The 18829-nt window shown below is 45.2% G+C and overlaps 1 protein-coding gene and 1 long non-coding RNA gene across 2 annotated transcripts; both read right to left on the bottom strand.

Annotated features, from left to right (window-relative positions):
* Positions 1-2845: 2845 nt before the first annotated feature.
* On the bottom strand, positions 2846-5018 carry LOC119319481 (protein NRT1/ PTR FAMILY 8.3-like). Its single transcript, XM_037593957.1, has 3 exons — positions 4893-5018; positions 4700-4802; positions 2846-4603 (listed from the first exon to the last, which is right to left on the bottom strand). Exons 1-3 carry the CDS (start codon positions 4935-4937, stop codon positions 3012-3014), a joined length of 1740 nt encoding a protein of 579 aa, XP_037449854.1. The 5' UTR covers positions 4938-5018; the 3' UTR covers positions 2846-3011.
* A 1632-nt stretch (positions 5019-6650) lies between these two features.
* On the bottom strand, positions 6651-10576 carry LOC119317528. The gene is made up of 4 exons (XR_005153661.1): positions 8998-10576; positions 8020-8313; positions 7706-7930; positions 6651-7539 (listed from the first exon to the last, which is right to left on the bottom strand). It is a non-coding gene; the product is annotated as an uncharacterized LOC119317528 (long non-coding RNA).
* Positions 10577-18829: the final 8253 nt, after the last annotated feature.

Genomic DNA, 18829 nt, shown 5'->3' with positions numbered 1-18829 from the left:
GCAAATTTTGAATCGATCTAACCATATTATTGACTACCTTAAAATGAAAACCACATTAACATAATATTCAATATTACTTTTGTGTGTGAATGTTCATGGAAATCAGAATAAGGTGATGGTCCTTGGCAAAAAATTGTAAAGAAAAAAACGATCAACGTAATGGTGAAATATAGGGTGGGCTTTAGGTCCATGAAACAATTTCAGAATATTCTCTAAGGGCCCATGTGAGTGTCATGACATGATGCAGGAAAGTTGATTCCTGCCTCAGAAGTGGAGGAGAGCTTAGACCCCTTTATAAGGGTTTCTCTTCCACGTGCTATTGGAGCTTGAGAGGAGGAGTGGTTCCCCCGCGCTCCTCCTCCACTGCCTGCCTCACCCGCTCAGGCCTGTGTCATGTGTGTGCTTATCTTTTGCCAGGCAAGAACAAATAATTAATTCATAATTAGTTACGAGTCATTTACACCCACACCACGAATGTTGAGACATCATATCATGGGTTATTGCCGACTTGGGTGTGTGTCCAACCCACGACCTCCCTACCATGAGGGACTATACATTGGAGGCCTTGATAACCCTAGGCGTCACCCAGATCAGATCGCATCTGCTATATCTCCTCGCGCACTGCCTACCATCGTTATGCTCACTATTGCTACTGTTGGCGATCCCATCCCGCCCACCATATGCTCGTCTGTATGGGAGACCAGGCCTCCGGAACCCTACCCTTTACGATCCTGCATCGGGAGAAGGGCGACTAGGTTTTTTGGGGACCGTCTCCTATGACTGCTCGCTGTTGTTGTCTTCGTCCACTACTTCGTCTACGTCCCTGTCACCATCGACATCACCATGTCCACTGAAGTGAAGAAGAACGCTGCCGAGAAGAAGGTTGTCAAGGAGACTATTAACATCGCCGCTGCGGCTATGACTTGGCCAACTAGAAGGTATAATTCATTTATCCCTCTTCTGTTTATACCTGTGTTGGTCGTACTTTTTGTTTGCATAGATATGTCTATTGTTTGTGTAGTACAAGTTTATACCCCCCCCCCCATTGTACAAGTTTCAAAAAAACTCTGCACATAATTTACACATAAAACGTTTTTTTATAATATGCAACAATAAGTATATAATAGTGGCATTTTAACAAAAAAATCTAACAATAAATGGATTAGACCTTGTATAATGGTAGGTGCTTAGGGAGGTGTTTAAAAAAATAAACCATTCTTAAGCAGCAATGACTATTTCTACAGGAGAGACGCCTAGTTAAGTGTCAAACCTCTACAAATAAGCACCGATGCTTAAAGAAATATTGGTTTATTTCTCTAAGCACCTCCTCTAAGTACATTGCAATTACAAGGTCTTAGTGTCATAGGCATTACCCTTAAAAAATAAATAAATAATAAAAAATAAAGTTTTGTAAGAAAGAATGAGTTGATGACATTGGTATTACCCTTTAAGTATAAAAAATAAAAAATAATAGTACACATAATGACAAAATTTGCACATAAATTACAAGCAAACATCATTTTTATATATGCATCAATAATCATATAATAGTGATATTTTCACAAAGAAAAATCTAAGAATGATTGAATTAGTGGCATTGGTATCACCCTTAAAAATAAATAAAATCTAAAAAAATCAAAATAATGAAGTTTTATAATAAAGAATCAATTATTGGCATTGGTATTACCCTTTAAGTATAAAAAATAAAATATATTAATACAAAATAATGAAAAAAATTCACATAATTACAACGAAACTTTAATTTCATATATGCAAGAATAAGCATATAATAGTGAAATTTTCGCAAGAAAGAAATATTCTAAGAAGAAAGGAAATAGGGTCATTGGTATTAACCTTAAAGAAGATCTGAAATGAAATAAAAAAACTTAAGAAAGAAAAATCATTATTTTGTTTCTTAGTGGAATGAATTACTTAAAGAGCAACACCAATGTCACTAATTCATCCCACTAAGAAACAAATAATGAAATAAAAAACTTCATTACTTGGGATAAATTAGTGACATTGGTATTGCTCTTTAAGAAGAAAGAAAAAAAAGCTAAAACAAATAATGATTTTTTGCATGCAATTTACAAAGAAGTTGGTTTTTTTTATAATATGCAAGAATATACTCCCTCTGTTCCGAATTACTTGTATTAGATTTGTCTAGATACGGAGATATCTAGCACTAAAATGAGTTTAAATATATCCGTATCTAGATAAATCCAAGACAAGTAATTCGGAAGGGAGGGAGTACATGGCAAAGACACAACAAAAGGGTGACATTATACCAAAAATATATGTTGCATCGGCCGCGGGCGAGTAGCCGTCGCTCTCCTCGGCCCGCGACGGCACCTCGAGCCAGTCCACGGAGAGAGACAGCCCGGAGCGCTGCGGAGGCCTCATTCTTGGCGTCTGGACAGGAGCTCGCATGACTCTGCTCTGGATCCGTTGCTGCTGCGGGGTTTTGACTGCCGGGACGTGGAATGAGATAGAAGAGAGGGGACGAGTGAAAATGGATAAGATAGGAGTGAGGGCGGTAGAGGGCTTCTTTTTTTCGTCCGAGCGAGGCGTGAGATCGGGCAAACGCTTTCTATCACTGACGTGTCTACTGACGGGTGAGTCAAAATTTGTGCTCATCATCCAATGGCTGCTGGCACGTTCGGCCCTTATCATTTAGGTCTGTATAAAGCTGTTTCTTTTCCTTCTGTATGTTATAATGTTGACTATTAAGAGCTTTTTCTTTTGAGGGAATGCAATCATGACTATTAAGAGCTTCATTTAACTTAAAAACGGACGGAGGAAATGAATGGGCATAATATTTTTTCCAAAAATTGTTTCCGCCAATCCATTGATTGTACTACGCTATATCTTACAATTTCCTCCTAGTGTTTCTTGTGTATATATGTACCTGGCTACTAGCTAGTTACTGTTTACCCATCACCAATTGGCGATTGTGCAATGTAATCTATGTAATGGAATGGAACGGAATATTGAATATTTAGAGCAAGCCATCACGAGATGACCGTCTTGAGCCTGTAGTTCTTGACGATGCCACTGTACACGACGAAGTTGAGCGTGCACATTGCAGCCATGGCCCAGAAGAAGTAGTCGAGGTGGCCCTTGTTGAGGTCGTCGGAGATCCACCCGGGGCTGTCTCCCGTCGCCGTGAAGGCCTCCACGATGGCGTAGATGAAGGAGCTCATGTAGCTCCCCAGCGCGATGGTGAGCAGAGCCAGCGACGTGCACATGCTTTTCATGGTGTCCGGCGCCTCGTCAAAGAAGAACTCTAGCTGCGCGATGTAGCAGAAGACCTCCCCGCCGGCAAGGAAGAAGTACTGTGGCAGCTGCCACGAGATGCTGATCTCTTCCCCACGCGCCGCGCTGTCGAGCCGCTTCATTTCCACGAGCGCTGCCACCGCCATGGTGAGCGCCATGAGGAGCCGCCCGGCACCCATCCGCTGCAGCTGCGACGGCTCGCCGTCGCCGCTCGAGGAGAAGCTCCTCAACGCCGGCACGATCACCTTGTTGTAGAGGAGCACCCATGTCATGACGCAGATCACCTCGAAGGAGGCCAGCGACGCCGCGGGCACCGGCACCGACAGGATGGTCATTTCCATGGCGCTGCCCTGCTGCACGAACGTGGTGTTCATCTGCGCGAAGGCCGATGACACGATGACGCTGGTGATCCACACGGGCAGCAGGCGGAGGAGGATCTTGAGCTCCTCCACCTGAGTCACGGTGCACAGCTTCCACGAGGTCGCTGCCTCCGGTCTCTCCTCCATGTCCGACTCCGTGACCATGGCCGCCTTGTCGAGGAACTTGAAGTCGCTGGTGTGCGCGATCTTGGGCTGGGGCAAGTCGATCTTGTCGCTGACCTCGTAGAGGTGTTTGGCTTCGGCAGGCACCTTAATGCTGATCTTTTTGCACGCGGCAGCGACGACCTGGCAGAGGCTCTTGAGCGGCGTGCCAGCGGGCATGCGGCGCTTGTACATGGGCGTGGCGAGCACGAAGGCGGCGAAAGCGAGCGCGATGCAGGCAGTGGCGATGCCGAAGCCGAGGCCCCAGCTGATGTTCTGCTGGATCCAGACGAGGAACACGCCGGAGATGATGGGGCCGAAGCTCACGCAGAGGTAGAACCAGCTGAAGAAGGAAGCCTTGCCCTCCCGGTCCGCCGCACTGTCGTCGTCGAACTGCTCGGCGCCGAACGGCAGCAGCGACGAGCGCACCCCGCCGCACCCGATCGCCACGAGGTACAGCCCCATGAAAGCCACGGTCTGCGAGCTCAGCCCCCACGTGCCGGCGGTGCCGGCGCAGGAGGCACCCGCCGCGCACAGTGCCGCCGTGGTCGTGGGCACGAAGGCGGAGAAGGTGACGAGCATCATGCCGAGGAGGTAGACGACAAGGGAGACGAGGATGGTGTTGTAGTTGCCCCAGAAGGAGTCAGCGATGATGGCGCCGAAGACGGGGGTGAGGTAGCTGGTGCCGAACCAGGTGGCGACGTTGGAGGCGCTGGCGAGGTTGGTGCCGTGGAGGACGGTCTCCAGATACACCACCAGGTTGGTGGAGATGCCATTGAACGCGGTGCTCTCCAGGCATTCGAACACTGCACCAGAGAATTTCGAAACTTGAGTTAAACCACCAGCCTCTTCGAGCTACAATAAGAAGAACGACAATGAGAAGAACATTGAGCTTTGCTTACATAGAATCACTGCTGGTGCCTTGCTGCTGCCGCGCTTCTTGTGCTTGAGGAGCGGCACCTGCAGCTGCAGGCTATTATCCTCTTGAAACTTTGGGCCGTGACTCTGCAATGGAGACAGAATGCAGAAATTGTCAGCAACCAGAAGAGGAGGAGGAGGAAGATCGGAGGGAGGCAATTAATCGACGGTCGTTACCTCGGGCAGGAGTGGCGCGCGCTCGCCTCTCTCCAAGGCGTCCATGGCGCCGACGAGGTGATGAATTTGTTGGAAGCGGAAGTGGCCTGTGAACTTTTTCTTTCTCCAAGGCTAGCTCGCTTCCTCTCTGAACTGCTTTGGCTGCTGCTCCGTCTGCTGCTTGCTGCTGTGTTGTGCTGCCGCGGAGGTTTATATAGCAGGTTCAACTTGGACGGGATCCATCCATTGGCTGGCTAACATTCAAATCTCACCAACACGTGCGTGCGCCGCCTGCCTGTGCATACTAGTCCACGACTCTGCAAGGCCAGAAATTTCGACGCAGCAGGAGGTGGCTAGCTAGGTGCATGCAGCAACTCATTCACCGGTCTCCGGTCTCCAGAGTGCGTGCCATGTCGGATCATTGCGTCTACAAGGTTAGATTACTGTATTTATCTACACACGTGGTAGTTTGCTTTGCTTGGCGCCGGAAAGGAGACTGAAGTTATCGTTGGAAAAGAGTCCATGTCATCGTCCTGTGGCGCGGTAGGTGCCAAGAGGAGCAGAGGCTTCAGTTTCAGAGTTGTTCTTTCCTTATCTAGCAGGCTGCAATTGGATACTATACACGACTTTTCCTTATCCAGATTGATACTACAGTAGTACTCCGTAAATTTGAACAGTTCTTGCCTCATTGTCCGTGCACAGTCGTTGCTGAACGGCGATTCCAGCTCTCAAGTCATATCTGCTCAATTGAGTTAGCTCTTCCTCATTCAGGCATTCTCCACAAAACCACGAGGGGGTTCTAAAGAAGCTGACTCGTCTAGTCTCTAGTGTAGTTCTTACTCTTCTCTTAATTAATCGGAAAAGAAACCAAGGCTGCTGTTTTTCCTCAAAAAGGTTTCTTATCTCCCCTTTTATCATATCGTGCCAAGTGCAATGTTCCTCTCATATAACGTGTAGTATTCATTCTGAATCTATTGGATCTGATGGTGTGCCTGCTCATCAGAGCCTATGCTTCTTACCTCTTCTGAATCTATTTCTACCATTGTAATATACTCCTAAACTAAACAAGCACTGCCATCTCAGGCTAGCGCGCATGGTTGCATAGTTGGGATTACGTACTACTCCCTCCGTTCCAAAATAGATGACCCAACTTTGTATTAAAATTAGTATAAAGTTGAGTCATCTATTTTGGAACGGAGGGAGTAGACGTTACGCGTCATTTCCACGGAATTTGTAATTCATCCCACAGTTTCAACGCCCCTATAAAAGGCACACCTATGTCCCCGTTCGCGTCAAGTTAGTAGTGTGACGATCAATAAAGTAGGTAAGGAAAACAAAGTAAATAGTTCATATAACCGGAAATCATCAGGCGGAGACGCGAGACTGGCAGACGTATTGCAGGTGGCAGTTGGGGTCAGTTAATGCGTATACGTGACGGGTACGAGACAGCGTTGTGGAGGACGTTGGTGCGGACGTCGGAAGAGGTTTTGACGACGATTTGGCAAAGTGCCGTTCGCGCTCGGTTCTGTACCTCTTGTTCGCGCTCGGCAAGAGATGCAACGCCTCGTTCTTAAATAAAGGTTTGTTGGTGCTGAGCCCAGCGCGCTCATGCTATTTGAAATTCAAAGGACGAGGGATTCCCGCTCAACAGACACAGCAGCTCTTGTGATGCCACCTGGCATAATCAGTTGCGTTCGGAATTTAATGATTGTAGGGTTCAGCAGAGGGATCAGTGATAATGTGCAATGGGCATCAATATATGACGTGAAAAATAAAATATGGAACTGAAAACACATCTGAAATTCAACAGGTCATTACATAATGAGGTGCAAACACAAGAGATGGCACACAGAGATCGACGCAGCATGTTATTACACAGATTTATCAATTATCGGCTGCGGAGCCCTCAAGAACAGGTTTATTACACAGATTGAACAGACGATCTCAAATCAGACTGGTGAGTGCATTCATGTCCATGTTAGTTGTCCCAGCAACATATAAAACAACCTTTGGCTTATTGCAGGTGTTTCTCCTGTGGCCACCGACACCACATATAGAGCATTTAGTCTCGTTCCTTTCTTTCAGTGGAAGACCTCCTCGTCGCGGACAAGTTGTGCTCTTGTGACCAGGTTCTCGGCATATGCTGCAGAAGCGAGTGCGTTTGCTCGTGCCACACCTATCGACATCTTCAGCAGATGTCCGTTGCTTCATCCTTTTGCTTTTTGCACCCCGGTCATCATACGGAGGCTTATCTCTGCTATTTGTTGGTCGCGCGGCTTTCCTTTTCCGCTCAGGTGGTTTCAGTCCTATGAAATCCCCGATAGCACTGCCTTCTGCATCACTAACGTTCCCGCTTGTGTGTGCAATTGCTGGAACAATTTCTTTTACCGTATCCTGCATGCATTTTGTGTGTGCAAACTATCTCCTGCATGCATTTTGTTCTCTCAACATTTAGATGGCTCTTGTCGTATCTCACTCCGAACCCAACCTCCCATGAATATAGATTGTAGTAGTCGTAAGCTTCCCCAGCGTATCGAAACTGGCTCCCATAGCAGGAACTATCACAGTTTCGGTTTTTTTCTCTGCATAGATTCGTATTGTTAGCTCCAATGCACTCATCCTGGCAGCACATGGGGGCCATTCATCAGGCACACGCCCAACACGGATTCTGCATTTTCCACATTATATTTTTTCAGAACCATGCCTTAACTGGTTTTTCAGTTCATGTGATTAACATATATAACGCTAGCAGGCGGCAGGCCAGGCAAGGACGAGGTTCTCCAAGCAGATTAAAATGATATAACTGCGAGGAACACAATGCAGTGGATCCTTACCTTCGCGTCCAGCCAGGGGCTTCAGGGTCGTCCTTCCCTGTAGATTGCTCGGACGCCGGCACCGACAGGGCAACCCCCTGACAAGTGCTGTTCAAATCTGTTTCCACTACTGCCATGGCATCTCCTGCTTCGCCAATGCTTGAGTCCGCAGGTCCACATATTACAGCCTGGCTTCTGCCGTGCTATACCGGCAGCTCGTCGCCTGCCAGATCCGGCAGGGGAAATCTATTTCAAATTGACAAGCAGAGCGAAAACACACTGAAGTACCATTTGGGATGGCAGGAAAAATAGTTATTGCGGCTTGCAAGGCATACCTGTCAACTAGATCCGATAAGAACTCCAATTCCTCGTCTCTGGTGATCCTAATCTCCATAGCCATGATCTTGGACATCGATAACTGCCGAACGATCGGCCTGGGGATACCCCAGCCCGAACGAGTCGTTCGTGCTGGGAGAGTCGCTGGAACGAACGAACTCGTTCGGTAGAAGTACCCCTCTAGCCCGAACCATCCCACGTCAGATAAACTTGTCGCTAGCAGGGACAACGATCTGGCTCTTCCCCTTAGGCGGACCAGCCCAAAAATGGGGGAAGCCCAAAAACGTCATTGCCTACAAGAATAAAAAAACAAAGAATTTATATGTTAATAAAAAAACAAAGATTGCCTGGTTTTTAGAAACTTTCAAAATTTTACACACCGTAAAAACACATCTTAATTTGCCATGGCAAAAACACATCTTAAATTGGCATGGTAAGAGTATATGTTAGTTGCCATGGTACATGGATTAAACTTGGTCATTTAATGTCCTGGTCCATGAAATAAGTTTGCCATGTTGAAAGAGATAAAAAAATAATCCAAATTTCAAGAAAATGGTGGAAAACTATTCAAACGGTGGCAAGTTTGCCATGATTTAAAAACTTTCATAACTTGCCATGTTTTATGTACATTTTCTCTAGTTTGGTGAATGAACTAAGCCATGCTGTGATAATTTGTAAATAATCTAAGAAATTGCCATGTTTTGCTAAACATCATGATTAGAAATTTCCATGTATAGACCAAAATCCTAAAATTCTGTACTACTCACATGGCAAATTTAGTAACTAAATCACGTCAAAAGTGTGTGCTACTCTGATTTTAGTGTAGCATGGCAATTTTTAGGGATTGTTTCATACACAAGCATCTTGGCAAACTGTGTTCAAAAAGCTCATAGTACTCATCATCTAGCAGGTCGTAGTCATCATCCAGCAGGTAGATTAACTCCTAGCAAAATCATCAGACGTGATTACAGGCGCACCTTATTCCAGTGACAAAAAAGAGTAGATGAACACCTCCCCGCCGCAGCTCCTCCACTGGCGCTGGTGGTTGTGCAGTAGCAGGCCGCGCTTGCACGCCACGGCGGCCGATTCGGCCATCTCCTCAACCCACGGGTGGAGTCGACGGAGGCGACAGGGGCGCACCGATGCAGGAGGTTGACCAGGGGCGAGCAGGAGCAGGATCCACTCAGATCAGAAGCGGGAGCGGCTGCCAACAGAAACAGAAGTAGCCGCCGGCTTCCCTCGGCGACCGCGTGAGACGAGGAGAGCACCCAGCCCTCGCCCCCATCACTAGCCGCTCCCTCCGCCTCTGGTGCCGCGACTCGGCAGCTTCCATAGCCGCCCGCCGCAGCCATCCCACATCCTCACCACCGCATCGCGCGAGGCAGGCCATCGTTCCCCCCACGAGCAGCACCTCCACCGCGACTCCACCCCGCATCGGGATCCCGTGGAGGGCGAGACCGCTCTCCCTGGCGTGGTGCCCTGCCCCGCACACGAGGCCGCCGCCAGGGCCTGTCGTGCTCCTCCCCGCGAGGCCGCCGCGGGAACTGTGTGGCTTCTTGCCGCGCGGCGGAGGCAATGGTCGTCGGGCGGGAGATGTTGTACGAAGGCAACGGCACGCAGCTGCACTGCGGTGGCCGGATATGGCGCATGGTTAGCGGTGGCTATGGTGTCGATTTGTGCGGCGGCGAGCAAGGTGGGGAGGGGAACAGATAGGATAAGAACGTCGTCACGTACAATTCCATCTCATCTGTACCAATGGTACAACAATATCCTGTACCGATATGCACATGTTATCATGCACGGGTCCGTCTCCGCACGTCCGTTTTAGTCGTACTCCGTTTCTTGGTATATATACGGCCGTATTAAAATACAGTAGGAAACGCGGCGCCCGGTTGTTGGTCCAGCTGGCAGGAGCGTGCGAGCCCGTCCGCGTCATCTCCACTCTCTTCATATAACTTCGGGTCTATGTTCTACCGGTTTCCAGCATCGATGGGCCAACAAACTCGGAGGTAACATGGAAAATTTGCAACTCTAACGCCATCCGGTTCATGCTTACCAGCACATTTCTTGTGTTTATTGACAGTTTCTTGCCTCCTTTCCATCACAATTCACAATTGAACTTCCAGATTCTGTGCAGCCATCTGCACCGCAGTTGTAAGGAAATTTTCGTTTTGAGTTTGTAGCTTGCTTGAAGCAGTCAAAGTTGATGAGAGAATTGATTTGCCACGTGAATTAAACTAACCCTAAATAGAGGGTTTAACTAACCTAATTAGCTGGGGTCCCAGTAGTCAGCGCCTCAGTGGCTAGTTAACGGAGTCGTTAGCGGCTAATTAAACAGCGACACGTCAGCCGGCCGGGGTTAGCCGCCGGCGACAATCCCGCGCGGCGGAATACCATCGAGACGGTGATACGGGCGTCGGCTGGATGTGCCATCGAGGCGGAGTACCATCGAGGCACTAGGGGATGGCTAGCGATGGCGATCTACACGGCGGCGGCAGCGAGATCTCAGCCATGGCGGAATAGCTAGCTAGGGCTCGAGCGCGAGAAGGAGAACAGGAGGAAAACGGAGAGGGGCTCACGGCGCATCCGACGGCGTCGTCGGCGAGCTCGGGGAAGCGTTGACGGTGGCGAATCGACGCCGGCGATCGGCGAGCAGAGGCGGCGGTGACGAGCCCAAAGGCTTGCTGTGGTGCTCCCGGGCTCGTGTTCATCGGTGAGGAGATGCAGCGTGGCTCGGCGGAGCTTTTAGACAAGTTCGGCAGGCGAGGCGACGGCGGTGGGCGCGGTTGTTCACGGCGGCGTGCTGCGGGTGCGTTCGGGGAAGAGAGCAGACAGTCACGGGCGAGGGGAACGGGCCCAGTTGGGCCTCAACCGAGTTTTTCAGGGTGGCCGGTGCAGGACGTAAAATCCATCGCTGCGCAAATTTAGTACCGTATCGGAAGTTTAATTAGGACGTGACCAGTTTATTAGATGGACTCTATCTATTGCATCCCAACACGGGGATAATGCACGGCTGTTTAGCTGCGAAAGATGCCAAAAAGCACAAATAAAAGAGGCCATTGAATTCAACCCGTGACCCAGCACCAAAAGGTGCACACGAACGATAAGTGCACACGGATCAAAATAAATGCAGTGAAAAGATTCCCTATGAGGACACAGTCGTAAAAAAAATAGCGCAATTGCACCCCCGGGTTGGCACGTGCTATACATTAGCACTGGGCTTTTTGTTCGAATTCCTTTTTTAAATGGCAACTACTAGGGGCCCATCCGACCGACCCAAATTTGGATGGTCACTGCCCATCCACCCCATTTATTCGTATGTGCCTGTCGAATTTGGTTCTACCCCCTGTGTTGTCTTCTTCCCTCACACCCAAATCCACATCCTCACCACGCGAAGAGCATCGGACCCCCTCCCCAGCTCGTTGATTCCATGCCTCAAAGGGAGTGACTGCCCCCGTCGTCGTGGCCATGGCCGCCGTAATAAATAATGTCAAAATTTGTATAAAAATTACACATAATTTGCGTCTCTTTATAATATGTGAGAATAAGCACATAAAATTTACATTGATTTTACACATAATAGTGGTATTTTCGCAAAAAAAAGATTTACTAAGAAGTAATGAATTGTTGGCATTGATATTGCCCTTAAAAGAAGAAAGAAAATAAAATTAAAATACGAAGTTATCTTAGGAAGAATGAAAACCCTTTAAGAACAAAAATAATGAAAAAACTAAAACAAATAATGACAAAATTTGCATATAATTTGCCAAGAAATTATGTCTTTTTATAATATGCTTTCATGGTCGCGTCACCCGCCCTGCACAGACTAGCTGCATGTTGCATGCATGTGGTACTCTACGCGTGTATGCTAAGAGAATTGACTAATCCTAATTGTTTTTTTAGTTTGCCTAGGATACATCTAAATGACTCAATCAAACATGACGAGAAAAATAATATTTACACGATCTTCACCTAAGATCAATTACATAGGACTTATATATGCAATTTTATAGCACATCTAGATGTGCTTTAGCAAAACTTTTGTCTTTTTAGTCAACTCAAGTATAGCTACATCATTGCCAAGTGTTGTTTTCTCTCCTCCTAGCACTGACTAGACTTTGAATGAACTTGGTGTTGGTGCAATCTTTCTACATTTTTTGGTTTTGTCACTGCCTTTTTAGGGAGCTATGATTGCTTGTTTTTTTGTGAGCATCAGTACAGACACAAGCACTCATATACATGTGCATACACTCACCCCTATGAACGCACATACCCACACCCTACCTCTATGAGCACCTCCGAGAGACTGAGCCGACATATCATTTTGAGATTTACGAAGTCACTGTAGGCGCCTCGTCGTCGACGGGAACGTCTCCTCCCACTGAAAGCGTATCGCCGGAAATCCTGAAATAAATTCAGGAATAATGCGAGCACCAGGATTTGAACCATGGTGGATTGGGGATATCACTGTCCACCTAACCAACTCAACCACAGGTTGATTCGCTACGATTGCTTGTTTTGATGTTTGCTTGTAACCAGGAAACCCCTGTTTCTTGATGTGTACCTTTTGCAATTGGCGTGTAGCCGTTTCATTGGCACGTTTGTATTGGCCGGACGTGTGGTCAGGGAGGGCATCGACCGAACGAGAAGTTCTTGGACCGAACGCCCCTTGTATAGGCCTTTTGTTGTGACTAAGAAAAAGAAAAAATAAGGCCCAATTTAATCCGTGACTAAAAAACCCAGATTTGGCTGTGACAAATAAAGCCCATATTTTGACGCGATGATAAATGAAAATCTGCCATGACGAAAAAATTAGTGTAAAACTTACCATGATACATATACAAACCAATTTCCCATGGGAAAAACATTTGAACAGATTATTGTGGCAATGTATATCTTTTTTTGGCCTTTTGTCATTTTAATTACAAAATTGACGTGGCAGATGTATATAAAAATTCGCCATGATATTTTAATGAAAATTTCGATGCTCCATATAAGAAATTTGGCATTAATGTCAAATAAGAGTAGTTACGACCAAAGTTGCCGTGGCAGATGTATAATAAATTTTGCGATGGTATTTTAAGGAAAATTTGTCATGCTTTTATATAATAAATATGTCATGTATGTGAAATAGCACAAAAAATTGATAAAAAAATTCCATGACAAATGCATGTTCAAATTTGCCATGGTATTTTTTTATCAAATTTACAATGCTTTATAAAAAGAAATTTGCAATGAATGTGAAATAATACAAAAAATGATAAAAAAATTGCGATGGCAAATACATGTTTAATTTGCCATGGTATTTTCTTTTACCGAAAATGCCATATTTTGCATAATATTAGCGAGAGAAAAAAACAAGTGCATCTCAGATTGTTGTCTTATTTATTTATTGAGTTGGTTTGTCTTATTTATTTTGAATAAACCGACCTTATCCTGGAGTATTTAGATTCAAAGGAAGGTAAAAATTGATCTTATCTTGGTCCCTAAAAAGTGATCTTATCTTGGGGCCAGGAGTGTCGAGAGAAAGTGATTTTTTTTCCGAACCATGCAGGAGAGCTTCATGCGAATTCATTAAGATTCAAGGGATACAATGCCGAATAAAGGCACAAACCATACAAGCCACACGACCCAAGCTAAAAAAAAGCTTAAAACGGCCTAAGGATCACTAGCCAAGGGTATCCCTGACTAGTAGATGACCAAACCCAGCCTAGACTACGAGTAGAGCACCACACAAGGAATGAAAGCGAGAACAATCCAATGCAAGAGAAAGAACACAACCAACTGCAACAGTACAACACGGCCCAAGAAACTACCATGACAACTACAACAACGACTAATTCGCATCGAACTTTTTCTCCCCTACGCTCCCGCTAGGGTTTTTATCCTTGTAGGCGATTGTGATCGCCTCCGAGTCTACCCCTGCTTCGAGCGATCAACTGATCTGCACGCTTCGTCGTCTTCCAGGCGGAGCCCCTAGATCGTTCCCCTGATGGCGTCCACTTCTGATGCCAATTCCGTCATGAGCGGCGGTGGCGTGGCGGCCGCCAAGTCGGACTTGAAAAACTACTTCGACCAATTGGATCTCAACAAAGAGGAGTTCGATGATGTAGAGATCGATGAGGAAGACCCTGAGATTAAAGAAAGCGTTCGGTGGCTCGCCCTGGCTAGGGTTTACACCGACAAAAACTTCAGCCAATCTGCGTTTTACAGGGATATGCGTGCGGCGTGGAACCCGGCGCAGCATGTGAGGTTTTGTCCCGTTGGCCCTAACCAGTTTGTCGTCTAGGCATCATGCTTGGGGGATTGGGAGCGCATGATGATGCAGGGACCATGGCTGTTCCACAACTGGGCGGTGTTGATGTGCCCATATGATGGGTTTAGTAGAGCGGAGGATGTAAGCTTCGTTCATATGCCGATCTGGCTCCAGATCCACAAGTTACCTGACCCTTATTGCAAGAAGAACATTATGGAGAAGCTATTAAAGGGAGCAGGCGATATCATGGAGATGCGCCTGAATGGAAACACGAGGGGGGGGTTACATAAGGGTGCGTGTGAATCACGACATTCAACAGCCTCTTACGAAATTTGTTAGTATCGTTCGAGCAAAGGAACGTCAGGTGTATCTGGTCCGGTATGAAAAATTAGCCAGGTTTTGCAAGATGTGTGGCCTTGTTGGTCATGAGCATAAGGAATGTGGACGAGGGATCCATGATGAGAAGAAGCTCAAATATGGAGACTGGCTGTTGATTAATCCCTCGAAGTGTTCCATCCTCTTCTCATAGCATTGCCTGCCAATGGTTGCAGCTGGGGTAAAGAGAATTTTGGAGATTACGCAGGAGGTATTTGAGCCAAAGTACCTAGGCCTGCCTGTGACGGAAGGTAGAATGCATAAAGGTAAATTTGAAACTGTTCAAGAAAGATTACACAAGAGATTGATTGACTGGAGTGAGCAATATATGTCTCCAGGAAATAAATAGATCCTAATCAAGGTTGTTGCTCAGGCTATTCCAGCCTATGTGATGAGTGTGTTTAAGCTCCCAGCTTCTGTTTGTGATGAGCTTACCCGCTTGATGCGTCAGTACTGGTGGGGCATTGAGAAAGGGAAGAGTAAGATGGCATGGCTTAGTTGGGACAAGATGAGATTACCTAAAACTATGGGAGGCATGTCTTCAGAGATATGAGGGCTTTTAATCAGGCGTTACTTGCTAAAAAAGCCTGGCGCCTGATACGTCTCCAACGTATCTATAATTTTTGATTGTTCCATGCTATTATATTATCAACCTTGGATGTTTTATACGCATTTATCTGCTATTTTATATGATTTTTGGGACTAACCTATTAACCTAGAGCCCAGTGCCAGTTTCTGTTTTTTCCTTGTTTTAGAGTATCGCAGAAAAAGAAAATCAAACGGAGTCCAATTGACCTGAAACTTCACGGAACTTATTTTTGGACCAGAAGAGTCCCGGGCTGCCCACGAGGGTGGGGGGACGCGCCCACCCCCCTGGGCGTGCCGCCCTGCCTCGTGGACAGCCAGAAGATCCACCGGCGTACTTCTTCCTCCTATATATACCCATATACCCTAAAAACTTCGAAGAGCAGAATAGATCGGGAGTTCCGCCGCCAGAAGCCTCCGTAGCCACCGAAAACCAATCTAGACCCGTTCCGGCACCCTGCCGGAGGGGGAATCCCTCTCCGGTGGCCATCTTCATCATCCCGGCGCTCTCCATGATGAGGAGGGAGTAGTTCTCCCTCGGGTCTGAGGGTATGTACCAATAGCTATGTGTTTGATCTCTCTCTCTCTCTCTCTCTCTCTCTCTCGTGTTCTTGAGATGGTACGATCTTGATGTATCGTGAGCTTTGCTATTATAGTTGGACCTTATGATGTTTCTCCCCCTCTACTCTCTTGTAATGGATGGAGTTTTCCCTTTGAAGTTATCTTATCGGATTGAGTCTTTAAGGATTTGAGAACACTTGATGTATGTCTTGCGTGGGATACCCGTGGTGACAATGGGGTATTCTATTGATCCACTTGATGTATGTTTTGGTGATCAACTTGCGGGTTCCGCCCATGAACCTATGCATAGGGGTTGGCACACGTTTTCGTCTTGACTCTCTGGTAGAAACTTTGGGGCACTCTTTAAAGTACTTTGTGTTGGTTTGAATAGATGAACCTAAGATTGTGTGATGCATATCGTATAATAATCATACCCATGGATACTTGAGGTTACATTGGAGTATCTAGGTGACATTAGGGTTTTGGTTGATTTGTGTCTTAAGGTGTTATTCTAGTACGAACTCTATGATAGATTGAACGGAAAGAATAGCTTCGTGTTATTTTACTATGGACTCTTGAATAGATCGATCAGAAAGGATAACTTTGAGGTGGTTTCGTACCCTACCATAATCTCTTCGTTTGTTCTCCGCTATTAGTGACTTTGGAGTGACTCTTTGTTGCATGTTGAGGGATAGTTATATGATCCAATTATGTTATTATTGTTGAGAGAACTTGCACTAGTGAAAGTATGAACCCTAGGCCTTGTTTCAACGCATTGCAATATTGTTTGTGCTCACTTTTATCATTAGTTACCTTGCTATTTTTATATTTTCAGATTACAAAAACCTTTACCTACCATCCATATACCACTTGTATCACCATCTCTTCGCCAAACTAGTGCACCTATACAATTTACCATTGTATTGGGTGTGTTGGGGACACAAGAGACTCTTTGTTATTTGGTTGCTGGGTTGCTTGAGAGAGACCATCTTCATCCTATGCCTCATACAGATTGATAAACCTTAGGTCATCCACTTGAGGGAAATTTGCTACTGTCCTACAAACCTCTGCACTTGGAGGCCCAACACGTCTACAAGAAGAAGGTTGTGTAGTAGACATCAAGCTGTTTTCTGGCGCCGTTGCCGGGGAGGTTAGCACTTGAAGGTATATCTTTAGATCTTGCAATTGAATCTTTTAGTTTCTTGTTTTATCACTAGTTTAGTTTATAAAAGAAAACTACAAAAAAATGGAATTGAGTTTGCCTCATACGCTTCATCTTTTTAATATCTTTTGAGAGTATGATGGAAAGGAAAATTGTGCCAAATTGGCACTAAATCTTTGAATGATGAGCATGATTGCAATGTTATTAGTATGAACTCTTTGAATATCCATAGTACTAATGATGATTGCACTAGTTATGATGAAAATGTCTCCTATAAACATGTCAATTTTTGTGGAGTGTATTGGGTTTGTAAGTACACACCAAATAGGGAAGATAGGTATTGCAAGAGGCATAAGCATTTAGAAACTAAATGGTTGCAAGAAAGGCTAAATGTTAGTGCTGAAAATTTAAAATTTCTTAGCCATACTTGTGAACTTTGCAATGAACATGGTCATTTAAATAGCAAATGCAAATTGTTTCATGATCGAATCGTGTCCAAAAATTGTGATGACTTGATTTCCCTTGCACATTATAATGAACTTAGTTTACTTTCGGGTTATGAAGAAATGAAACGTCAAACAAAGATTATTCCAGAATATAACCTCGAGAAATTCCTCGATATTGATCTAGAAGAAATTTATATGTATTGTGCGGTGAATTGCATTGAAAATCCTTATATTGCCAATTATATTATGAAAAGAAAACAAATAGAAGATGAAGAGAATACTAATGAAAGGGAAGAGACTTCCCAATATCCTCCTATTATTTCTCATGATGAATCAGGTAACGAGGAGGAGCCTTCTATTCAACCAATCTCATTAATAAGGAGCTCCAAAAAGAGGGTTGAACCCACACATGATGTGAAGAAGAAAAATAAAAGACGGAGAAGCAAACGTAAAAAGGTATCCCTCTGTAACATCCCAAAATTCTAAATTTTGGAATGTTATAATAAATAGATAGATTGATTGATTTTTTGATTGTTGTGTGATTGATTGAGTGAAATTCGTAACTTTTTGAAAGTTAAATGAGAGGAAATAAAAGGACTTTCCCAAACTTTCATTTTTTGCATTTATGATCTCCGTGAATTCAAATTCTTTTCACCACGAAACCCTAGAGAGAAGATAACATGACTTTTTCCATTTATTTAAATGAAAAGGGGTGTTGAAAATATTTGAATTTCATTTGAAAATATTTCTAGTTCTGAAACTTTAAACAACTCAATGATTTTCACGAGAGAAGATAAAATGACTTCTTCGAAACATATGAAATATGAGTTGGGAGTTTCAAAGAAACTCAAATTTAAAATCCATTTGAAATAATTGTTTTTCAATTTGGGTTATTTGAGTTTTATTCAAATTATTTTTCTCCAAAAACAAAATACATGGAAAATAGGGTAACATGATTCCCTACAATAGAAAATTGGAGAAAAAATTATTTGAAATCATTTTGGTATTTTTAAAATGATTTTTATTGGATTTTATTAGGGCAGTAGCACTCTTTGAATTATCTGAATTTGTGTGGATTTTATATGGCATTATAAAAATGTTCATGCCGTAGAAAATCTTTTTCTGAAAATTTTGATATATTATATGCCTATATAATATATTTGTTTTATTCTGTTTTTATTTGTCTGAGAAAATGTTTTGTTTAAAAAAAACTCTTCGGATCGACTGGGCCGAAGCCCAGCCGGCCCAGCGCCGCGCCGGCCCACCCCGGGTCGTCCCCGATCTCCAGCGGGAGACCCGCCCGACCACGTCGCCAGAGGCCGCCTCGCCCACGACTCCGCCGCCGCCTCCGTTTGCCCCTCCTCCACGCCTCCCCTCCCCTTATAAAGTCGCCACCCCGGGCCCCGCCTCTCTCTCTCTGCCGT

Source organism: Triticum dicoccoides, chromosome 6A (assembly GCF_002162155.2).
Source record: "Triticum dicoccoides isolate Atlit2015 ecotype Zavitan chromosome 6A, WEW_v2.0, whole genome shotgun sequence".
Taxonomy (NCBI): Eukaryota; Viridiplantae; Streptophyta; class Magnoliopsida; order Poales; family Poaceae; genus Triticum; species Triticum dicoccoides.
The sequence above is the reverse complement of the archived record's forward strand: the minus strand, read 5'-3'. Positions and strand labels throughout refer to the sequence as shown.

Excerpts from the sequence above, each read along its gene's own strand:
- LOC119319481 (XM_037593957.1), bottom strand. The coding sequence starts at position 4,937 with ATGGACGCCTTGGAGAGAGGCGAGCGCGCGCCACTCCTGCCCGAG. Across the intron at positions 4,803-4,892 it reads GCGCGCCACTCCTGCCCGAG|AGTCACGGCCCAAAGTTTCA; the intron begins GTAACGACCGTC and ends TCTCCATTGCAG. Across the intron at positions 4,604-4,699 it reads GGCACCAGCAGTGATTCTAT|TGTTCGAATGCCTGGAGAGC; the intron begins GTAAGCAAAGCT and ends TCTCTGGTGCAG.